The sequence below is a fragment of the Sander vitreus genome, chromosome 17, assembly GCF_031162955.1.
Source record: "Sander vitreus isolate 19-12246 chromosome 17, sanVit1, whole genome shotgun sequence".
In the NCBI taxonomy this organism is placed as follows: Eukaryota; Metazoa; Chordata; class Actinopteri; order Perciformes; family Percidae; genus Sander; species Sander vitreus.
In genome coordinates this window covers 21,946,239-21,957,266 of record NC_135871.1, presented here as the reverse complement: position 1 = coordinate 21,957,266, position 11,028 = coordinate 21,946,239, and the positions used below count along the sequence as shown (strand labels likewise).

The 11,028-nt window shown below is 39.2% G+C and overlaps 1 protein-coding gene across 2 annotated transcripts; it reads left to right on the top strand.

The window, feature by feature from the left end:
* Positions 1-3,585: 3,585 nt before the first annotated feature.
* Positions 3,586-9,684, top strand: il22ra2 (interleukin 22 receptor, alpha 2). Of its 2 annotated transcripts, XM_078273543.1 has the most exons (6): positions 3,586-3,748; positions 5,207-5,327; positions 6,232-6,413; positions 7,110-7,252; positions 8,449-8,606; positions 9,168-9,684. In XM_078273543.1, the coding sequence occupies exons 1-5, from the start codon at positions 3,685-3,687 to the stop codon at positions 8,596-8,598; spliced, it is 660 nt and encodes a 219-aa protein (XP_078129669.1). In that variant the 5' UTR covers positions 3,586-3,684; the 3' UTR covers positions 8,599-8,606; positions 9,168-9,684. The 2 variants fall into 2 exon arrangements, with proteins under 2 accessions (XP_078129669.1, XP_078129668.1); XM_078273542.1 differs by having other exon boundaries at positions 8,449-9,684.
* Positions 9,685-11,028: the final 1,344 nt, after the last annotated feature.

Below are 11,028 nucleotides of genomic sequence, written 5' to 3'. Positions count from 1 at the left end.
TGCTAATAAAATTTAAATCACTTCATCAGATTCTGTCACGTTACCATGTAAAGGAAGAAGCACGCATCATGACATTTCACCCACCACGTTGTTCCTTCTTCTGAAACCAGTAATGTGTGTGTGTGCGCATGCGTGTGTGTGTGCGAGAAGAGCAAGTGATGAAGAGTGAAGCAGGCCTGACTGGCAGCTCTGTGGGGGTGGATGTGTGGGGTTTCCTTCCTCTTTACTGTGTGTGCGTAGGAGTAGAAAGACCTTTTTAGTTTCCAGTAACAGTCGATAACAGACTTCACTATTAGGTGTTTATCCTCAAATGATTTTTGGCATCTGGTTTGCAGGTAAAGGAGCTCAGGGTTTCTGGTAAATTATACAGCAGTTTTGTCAGATATACTCCAACAGCCTAAAGTACAACACCATCAACGCCGCCCTCATGTTCAAAATGTGTTCATTTGAACTGAATTTAAGCTGGATGTTATTTAACATTAGGTAGATATTGTTAAAATACATTTGTTTACAGTTGAACTGTCGTGTTTAGGTCAGTTTGGACAAGTTTGCATTTATGCTACTACGACCTGGAGTGGTAGAAGCGACTCAACTATCCATTAGCCTACTTTTAGCAATTTCAGCTTTTATCCATTGCAATTTACCATTAGGTGATATGCAACCATGCAACATGAAAACTTACACTGAATTAAGATGACAGACAATAATAGAAATACATTTGCACAGTCATGATGTAGATTTATTTTAAGGTTCTGCAGGAAATAAAAATAAGATAATCTCAGCAGCTTTTGTAGATACAGTGGTGTGAAAAAGTGTTTGCCCCCTTCCTCATTTCCTGTTCCTTTGCATGTTTGTCACACTTAAGTGTTTCGGAACATCAAACCAATTTAAACAAAAGTCAAGGACAACACAAGTAAACACAAAATGCAATTTGTAAATGAAGGTGTTTATTATTAAAGGAGAAAAAAAATCCAAACCATCATGGCCCTGTGTGAAAAAGTGATTGCCCCCCTTGTTAAAACATACTATAACTGTGGTTGTCCACACCTGAGTTCAATTTCTCTAGCCACACCCAGGCCTGATTATTGCCACACCTGTTCACAATCAAGGCATCACTTAAATAGGAGCTGCTTGACACAGTAAGGTCCACCAGAAGATCCTTAAAAGCTACACATCATGCCGAGACCCAAAGAAATTCAGGAACAATTGAGAAAGAAAGTAATTGAGATCTATCAGTCTGGAAAGGGTTATAAAGCCATTTCCAAAGCTTTGGGAATCCAGCGAACCACAGTGAGAGCCATTATCCACAAATGGCGAAGACATGGAACAGTGGTGAACCTTCCCAGGAGTGGCCGGCCGCCCAAAATTACCCCCAAGAGCGCAGCGACGACTCATCCAAGAGGTCACAAAAGACCCCACAACAACGTCCAAAGAACTGCAGGCCTCACTTGCCTCAGTTAAGGTCAGCGCTCATGCCTCCACCATCAGGAAAAGACTGGGCAAAAATGGCCTGCATGGCAGAGTTCCAAGGAGAAAACCACTGCTGAGCAAAAAGAACATCAAAGGTTGTCTCAATTTCTCCAGAACACATCTTGATGATCCCCAAGACTTTTGGGACAACATTCTGTGGACCGATGAGACAAAAGTGGAACTCTTTGGAAGGTGTGTGTCCAAGTATATCTGGCGAGAAGGAACACTGCATTTCATAAAAAAGAACATTATACCAACTGTAAAATATGGTGGTGGTAGTGTGATGGTCTGGGGCTGTTTTGCTGCTTCAGGACCTGGAAGACTTGCCGTGATAAAAGGAACTATGAATTCTGCTGTCTACCAAGAGATCCTGAAGGAGAATGTCCGACCATCTGTTCGTGTACTCAAGCTGAAACGAACTTGGGTTCTGCAGCAGGACAATGATCCTAAACACACCAGCAAGTCCACCACCGAATGGCTGAAGAAAAAACTAAATAAAGACTTTGGAGTGGCCTAGCCAAAGTCCTGACCTGAATCCTACTGAGATGTTGTGGTATGACCTTAAAAAGGCCGCTCATGCTCGAAAACCCTCTAATGTAACTGAATTAGGACAATTCTGCAAAGATGAGTGGGCCAAAATTCCTCCAGGACGCTGTAAAAGCCTCATTGCACGTTATCGCAAACGCTTGGTTGCAGTTGTTGCTGCTAAGGGTGGCCCAACCAGTTATTAGGTTTAGGGGGCAATCACTTTTTCACACAGGGCCATGATGGTTTGGATTTTTTTTCACCTTTAATAATTAACACCTTCATTTACAAATTGCATTTTGTGTTTACTTGTGTTGTCCTTGACTATTGTTTAAATTGGTTTGATGTTCAAACACTTAAGTGTGACAAACATGCAAAGGAACAGGAAATGAGGAAGGGGGGCAAACACTTTTTCACACCACTGTATGTCACAATATAATTAATAATTAACACAAAGTGGAAACAAGTAGATCATGAGATGTCACTCCTCCTTTCTCTCTATTTGTTACTGAGTTCCATTACGCAACACATTTCCAGTTAACTGTTTAGAGAGCTGATAGTTATCACTCGTTCCAGTAACTTCGTGGAAGATGTCACAATGGGAAAATCACGTTTATCTGTGTTTTAAGCCCCCAACGTCTCCTTCCAGGTAGCGCTGCCTGGAAGGCACTAGGATAAGGCAATGGTTATGGTTATGGTTACGGTTAGGGTTAGGTGCCTTGAAGTCAACGGTCGCAAGCGCTGCCTTGAAGGAGGCGTTGGGGGCCTAAAACACCATCGAGTTAAAATCACAGGTGTAAACAAAATGAATGATGGCTAAATTCCATTTAGCTGCTTCAGTTTCAAGGTCCTGGTATTGTGTAGTTTTTCTATAATAAGTCAAACTGTCTGCTGTGAAAAGGACTATTAAAGGGGAACATTCATGCCTACTTTTACATTATTTTAGATATGACCTTTGAGACAGGCGATGCTCATTAAGCAAAAATGTCAGTAAAGTTCAAAGTATGAAGAAGCCTGTTTTGCTCTCAGGTTTACTGTCAGTGTAGCAGGAGAGCTTTGAGTCTAAAAAATCTGACTATTTGGTCAAAGTTGAACTCACTTATTTTTCATTTGCACAACACAGGAACTGATGAGAGACATGCATGGAAAGAAAAATGCAATTCATGTTCTAGATCATGTTACAATTAGGCTTGTTCCTTAACTAGTTTGGTGGGCATGCATTTGCTTCAGCTTTCAAAGAGGCCACGGCAGACAAAGATTTAGAACCACCGTTGAGAATTGAATAGTCAAATTTTTCCCTTGCCAATTTTCATTTATATCTCAGTTTTTTTTTTTTTTATGTACGCCATTGTGTGGCATGTCTACAATGTATTTATAACATTGAACCTGTCAGTACTCACTTTGTTTTCTAAAAAGATTCTGTCCTCCACGTGTAGGGTTGGAGGTTAATTGAGTCATATATAGACAGACGAAATCACAGCACAGATAAGGTTGGAACATGGGTAAAGTGTCACGTGTAAATTGCATGAAACTGTACTTCTGTGTCAAACTATATAACACTGTCACAGTTGGTCCATCGTGGAATTTAAAAGGGGAAGTTGATGGCATGTTAAAGGAGGCCCTATTGTCTGCAGCATCAGTCCTGTGTGGCTCGTTGTGTCTGTCGTCCCAACAACAGCGTCAACGACCATGACCCGTCTGCTGCTCGGCGCCGTGCTGCTGGGGAACCTGGGTGTCTGTGTCACAGCTCAAGGTAACCCCTGATATATTTATATGTTTTATGACATATTGATGGTTATTGTCTGACTGACTTGTTTCAAAGTCACTCCTGATTTCTCTTTCAGATCACTGTTCATGTTTTTAAAATCACTGTGTTGGGTTTAAAACATCAACACTGAGCTGAGAGGAAATTCACAGATTTATGGGTGCTATCACAAACTCAAGGAGTGTAACTTTAAATGTATTGGTCTCTAATAAAAAACAAACCGACCAATAACAGAACTCACAAATACTGATTTCTACACACTCTTATAAAATGTAATAAAATGCTACAGAACAATGTGAAAAGAAACAGAATAGAACTTGATTTAGCAGTAAATTAAGTGAATCACAAATGGTGTTGGATATTATGAGGGTATAGTACAGCAAACATTACGTTTTCTGTATCTAAATCATTCTTAGATATCAGTAACATCTTACAAAATGTGGGGTGCCCGGATAGCTCCGTTGGTAGAGCGGGCGCCCAAATATAGGATTTACTCCTCGACGCAGGGGCCCGGGGGCCCGGGTTTGGCTCCGACCTTTGCTGCATGTCATTCCCCCCTCTCTCCCCTTTCATTTATTCAGCTGTCCTGTCAAATAAAAGCCTAAAGATGCCCAAAACATCTTTAAAAATCATACAAAATGTCATAATTACAACAAAAAAACAAATAACAAAACATTAACAAAGTAGAAATATGAATTAGATTAGGGCTTGCTCAGGATAGAATGACATCTGTTAGACTAACGTGAGTGTGTAACAGCTATGAGATTTCAAGGAACTCAATTCCATGTTTTTGTAGGAACAATGGTGCGCATTAATGAGGCTGCAGTGTGCAACATTTGCAAAAAAAATTGTTTACATTCTTTTTTCTTTTTCTTTTTTTTGTCTTTGAGACATCACTGATTCCAGGGCACAAAATATAACACACCAAAGATACTGCAGTATTTTAATGTTTTTAACAAAACAGTTCCTGGAGTTTATCTGCTTTAACGTATTTAATTATAGTTTAGTTTTAATGTTAACCTTAAGATAAATGACCAAGCGTCAAAGTTAGTTTTGGCTAAACGGTGAATGGATTCTTTCTAATACAAATCCTTCAGGAGTCACTCAAAGGCTCAGGAAATCCCTTCTGTCCCACCAAACATTGACTTTTTCATAAAATTTCAGAGCCCATATAGAAGCTATTTGGAATGGATGCACCTTCTTAATTGTTTCTAGTTGGACTACTGGCTGTAACACACCTTTAATTTTTTTTACTCCATTTCTTATTTTCATTTTTCTGTGTTTACCGTCCTGTTTGTAAATGTGTTTTTCTTCTTTACTTAAGAGCTGCTGTATTATAACCAACGTAATTATTTTACTAACCAGCCAATTAATTCATTTTTTAAATACATTTTATTAATGCTCTTATCTCCTCATAAACCATTATGTAATCAATAACTTCCTCAGGTCCAGTGATGCTCGCTCCAGCCACCCAGGTGAGGTTTGACTCCGTGGACTATAAAAACGTGGTGCGCTGGACTCCACCCACCAACAGCAGCTCTCTGCAGTACTACGTCCAGTGGAAGATGTGAGACATTACACACACACACACACACACACACACACACACACACACACACAGCAGATTTACATTTAAAGGTGTTGTAGATAGGATAGCGAAGATCCAGGACTTAGCCAAAAAATGTGAACATCGACAACTTCTCAGTCCCTCCCCCCTTTCTGCTAAAGCCCAAAACGGTCTCTTAAGCCCTGAATGCATGAGCAGTGATTGACACGCAGTTAGTTAGGAATAATCTCACCTCAGTAATAAATCTAATCTTGAATGTTGAATCTTGACTGAACTACTGGTATTGCTGTGTAGATTACCAGCAGGCAGTGATGAGAAGCAGTTTTGAGTTACTTTTACTTTACTTGATTATTTCCATTTTCTGCTACTTCAGACATACTCCACTACATTACAGAGGAATAATAATACTCCCCCACATTTATTTGATAACTTTAGTTCCTTTGCTGATCAGTATTACAACATATAATCAACAAATACATTATAATGTATTTGTTAAGATAAGATAAGACTTTATTATCTGGGGGGAAATTCACAAGCTACCCAGCACTATATAATGTAATTAAAATTAGCTCCACCTTTACCAGCTGCACCACTTCAGCGATGTACACATTAATGCATCATTATGAAATGGTCCATTCTGCATAATGAGTTATTTTACTTTTGGTACTTTAGGTATATTTTAAAGGCTAACACTTTTGTACTTTTACTTAAGTAAAAGGTACTTTTAAATGCATGACTTTTACTTGTAACAGAGTGTTTCTGCACTGTGGTATTGCTACTTTTACATGAGTGAAAGATCTGGGTACTTCTTCCAGCACTGCCAGTAAGACATGTAACTATGGTCCATGTTGCACAGAGTGAAGTGAACTCTGTGTTTGTGTCTGTCCCTCTGTCTGCCCCTCAGTTATGGCGAGCCTCAGTGGTTGGACGTAGACGGCTGTCAGGGGATCCAGAAGCACCACTGTGATCTCAGCGTTGTGACCTCTGACCCCAGAGAGTGGTACTACGCCAGAGTGCACGCTGCCTCCCTGCCCTCCAGAAAATCAGCCTGGGTCCTCTCCCCGAGGTTCAGCCCACGCTGGGACAGTGAGTATTTACTCTCCTCCTCCTCATCGTCTTCACTGTCACAACCTGAAACAGACACTGGTAAAATGAGTTTGTTATTTAGAACCAGGGGCATAGCACAGAATTCTGGGCCCTGTAGAAAGGCATTTTCTATGGGCCCCTTCCCGCATCAACAGCTATTCATTCTAGCATCTTTTTGGGCCCTCCTCATATGAGTGCCCTGGGTACACAGTCCCCTTTTCCCCCCCAGTCCGACGCCCCTGTTTAGAACTACCAGGAGTGGAAACGTACTGAAGTATTTCACCCAAGGAGAGATAACATTTAAAAAGTACACACATTTCAGTTTTTAAGATCTACATAAAGAGTAACTTTAATTTTTTATTTAATTTACTATCTCAAAAAGCATAATTTTGTAAATAATACGTACAGTACCGTCATTATATTACACTATCACTCTATTCTGGTCCCATCTATATTATTCATTGCAACAGTATTTATTTGCCTTTTTCCATTTTCAAGTGATTTTTAAAAGATGTACAAGTACAAGATGTCACGCTGCTTTCTTTCGAAACAAAAGACAAAAACAACTACAAAATAATTATTTTCTCCTTCTGTCTTTTTTGTGGTACTCCGTCACTCTTTCATGACTTTGATTTTGTGCTTCATCGTCGTGCAAAAAAAAGGAAACTTAACAAGATCCTTATATTGTATCTGCAGCCAAAATCAGCTGTCCTGTATTGAGGGTGAACGTCACGGAGCAAGGGATTGTGGTCCGTGTGAAGCCCCCCAGGCTGGCTGTCCAGAAGATGCACAGCAGTCTGCGATACAAGATCTACCTCATACACACCAATGGAGAGGAGGTAAACACACACACGCACGCACTTTTTAATTCTTCATATTTCTTAAATGCCTTATAATTTGTATTCTTTATTGCACACTAGCCTCAAGAATATGCAAAACTGCATTTCACTGTAACAGAATCTTTGAATCTACTAATTACATGGAAAATAGTGTTCAGTTGATACACATTGCCAGAGCAGGTTAGTTGAACATCTTGTAAAAGAATGTGAAATTTGTCATAGTTTTTAATAATAGATTAATAATAAATGAATATTTACTTTGGTTTGAATGGAGCTTGTCTCTCAACAACATTCTTAATTTGCTATTGGTACAATGCACTTACCGTAAGTCGCTTTGGATAAAAGCGTCAGCTAAATAAATGTAATTTATTGCTGTAGAGATGAGCCTGTAAAATGAAGATTTTAGGGCTGAAACTGAAAGTTATTTTCATTATCGATTAGTTTGTCAATTGTTTTTTTTTAGCAATCGGTTAGTCGTTTAGTCGTAGTCGTTTAGTAAAAATGCAAATCTCAGTTAGCCAGATGTCAAAAATGTCAGAAAAGGTGAAAAACACCTGTCGCAAGACACTAAGGTGACGCCTCAAACGTCTTGTTTTGTCTGTCTAGCAGTACAAAGATATTCAGTTTATGATATAAAACTGAAAAAACAGCAAATCCTCACTTTTCAGAAGCTGGAATCAGAAAATGATTGGTGATAAATTACTATTACACTAAAATACTATGGCAATTAAACAATTATAAAAATTGTTGAAGAGTAATTTGCTGTTGATTGACTGATTGATGAACTTTCAGCACTAAAAGAATCACCATCATGGCAACAAACGTAATTTTTTTTACATGGAGCAAATAAAATGTAACACTTCAGTGTGTACACTGGAAAGAAATGACATTTAAACTACAGCTGCTACTGTTACGAAATAGAAGAGGAAGAAGAAGAGGTAGAGGAGGCGGAAGAGGAAGAGCAGAAGAAGAACAAAAACAAGAACAATTCATACAAAAAATATCAACAAAAAGAGAAGAACAAGAACAACACAAAGAACCACAACTTACATCTTTCCTACATATCATGTCTATGTCAGACTGCACAGTATCCCATGTAAAGATTGTTTCACGTGTACAACTGTACAATCATAGGCCAAATAAAATAAAATAAAACACTTCCTCACTTCCTTACTGTCTTATTCTCTTCTCTTCAGGAGGTGTTGGAGATGGACTGCTGCTCGGACAAACTAACTCTGAATGAGCTGAAGCACAAGACCAAATGCTGCCTCCAAGCCCAGATCATTATCCCCCTCCAGGCCAAGAGTAGCGCTCGTAGCTCTGTGAAATGTTTCACTACGCTGTGATCACACAGGTGTGGGTACACACACACACACACACACACACACACACACACACACACACACACATATCTGCATACAGAAACTCATCTTTCTCATTATTACTATACATTTTCAGTTTGTTAAAATAAGTTAGTTAGTTGAGTCAAAAATGAAGACTACAACAGTGCAGATCACTGCAGTAGAGAGCTGCTTTATCTGTGAGAATACGGTACTTGTGTCTGCTTTGTATGATTGTGTCTGAGCTGGACTGTATCGTTTGGAGATCGAAAGATAACCTCTCTGCTGTGACAAAAGATTACCAAATGAGAAGTCAAGTATCCGCTGTCACACAACAATCGCCTGAGGCAGTGAGACTGAAAGAGGGAGGGAAAATGAGACTCCTGGAGCAGAAATCTTAGCAGGAGAGTTTCTCCACAATGACTATAATTACCTCTGCTCACCCCACCCTTTGCACTATTTTTAGATCTGCGACTGATGTGTACAGCTGTGAAAAACTGCACAGTTGTTTCTCGTGCGATTCAGTAATCTTTTCCGTTGTTCTCCATTGTCTTTTTTCCTTCTCTTTGCCTTAGACAAACTCTGGCAATATGACGCACTGAATGACTGGACTTTTCATCCATCAGTAGAGCTTTAATTATCCATCGCTACCTCGATGGCTGCAGCCATAAATATCCATGCCAATAAAAGTGATGTACTTTATTCTCAAAAGCATTAAGGATCTGACATGTTGAACTGTGTAGGTAAACTTTCACTTTGAGTGTACAGTACTTAGTATGTACTTAGTATGATTTTAGCCTCCAGGATACATTGTTTCACTCGAGAGCTTTATTACGATTTTTTTTAAGTACATTTTGTTGGTGAAAGTTAATTAGAAATAGTAGTTTGACAAAATAAACTTAAAGGTGCAGTAGGTAAGACTTATAAAACTAACTTTCTGTCATATTTGCTGAAACTGACCCTATGTTTGAGTAGAACTACATAAAGCAGGTAATAAAAAAAAAAAAAATCAGGCTCCTCTGGCTCCACCTACAGCCTGTAGTGGGATTTGCAAAAATCCACACTCCCTGTTCAGATGCACCAATCAGGGCCGGGGGGGGTTGTGTCTAACTGTGTGTCAATCACTGCTCATGCACACACATTCATTCTCCCTTGTGGGGGGAGGGGCTTAAGAGACCTTTTTGGGCTTTAGCAGAAAGGGGGGAGGGACTGAGTTGTTGACGTTCACATTTTTTTCTTCCCAATCCTACCTACAGCACCTTTAACTCAAGGTCTACTTAGCAGCTTTTTTCCCTCAGTGAATCACTGAGCAAACTGCCTTCGCTGATGATGATGTGAGCTGTGGTTCAAACCTCTAGAAAAAGCCAGTGAGTGGACCTTGAGTTAAGATTATTTTGTATCTATCTTTTTTTATTTAGGTTTGTTTTGTCGTTTTTTATGAAGCATGGCTCATTTTAACTTTAGACACACTACAAGCACAGTGAAGTAGAGCCATTGATATGAAATTATTCTTCCAACTGACCCCAGTAACCAGAAATCATACAGCAAGACTGAAACACTTATACCTAGTTCAGCTTTCTCCCACGCTATTTAGCAATTTCATGTTGTCGTTTGTTGTCTTAACATTTCCTCCAACATCAGGGATGGGAAGTATGAAGTTTGCATAAGTTAACACTGTGACCACAATGTGTACTTGTTTTCCCTCTAGTACAGCCACAATATGCAACATATCACTGGAGCTTTACTGTGAAGCACACCGTTTACACTTTGTATTGCATCATGTATTTGTTGTGTATGTGTTATGTTACAAATAAAAGCCACAGACATGGCTTACACTGGTTAATTCTGTCTCAAAACCTTTTTTTAGTTAGTTGAAACTTTAAAGATACAGCCGGTGTTATTCCATATTTTTCTTATTCAAATAAATCCAATGAAAGGATGAAAATCAACAATGTGTTTATACTTTTGCTCAATACTTTCTGACCTCCCTACCAGTTCCAAGCCGATTGGTTCCTACTGAAGACTCAATACTGTAACAAAGTTTCTTTTATTTTAAAAGGCTCAATATTTACATAAGATAACTGGGCACTGTAGTTTTTAACAAACGTTACTCAAACAAGACTAAATAGTACATTTCTTTTTTTAACATTATTTTTTGAGCATTTATTGATAGGACAGATTAGACATGAAAGGGGAGAGAGAGGGAAAGTGCTGCAGGTCGGAACCGATCCTGCAACCTTTGCGTCGAGAACAAAGCCTCTTTATATGGGCGCTCGCTCTACCGTTAGTCCATCCAGGAACCCCTAAAATAGTACATTACTGCGTCAAAAGAAATACAAAGCCAACATTAGTCTTGATTCAGACTTTATTCAAAATGTTGATAAACTTGATACTCTTATCAGGCGTGAAATAACCAATACTGTAATGATAACAAAA

Coding starts and splice junctions, on each gene's coding strand:
- il22ra2 (XM_078273543.1), top strand. CDS start 3,685: ATGACCCGTCTGCTGCTCGGCGCCGTGCTGCTGGGGAACCTGGGTGTC. Junction 5,328..6,231: donor TACTACGTCCAGTGGAAGAT/GTGAGACATTAC, acceptor TCTGCCCCTCAG/TTATGGCGAGCCTCAGTGGT. Junction 6,414..7,109: donor GTTCAGCCCACGCTGGGACA/GTGAGTATTTAC, acceptor TTGTATCTGCAG/CCAAAATCAGCTGTCCTGTA.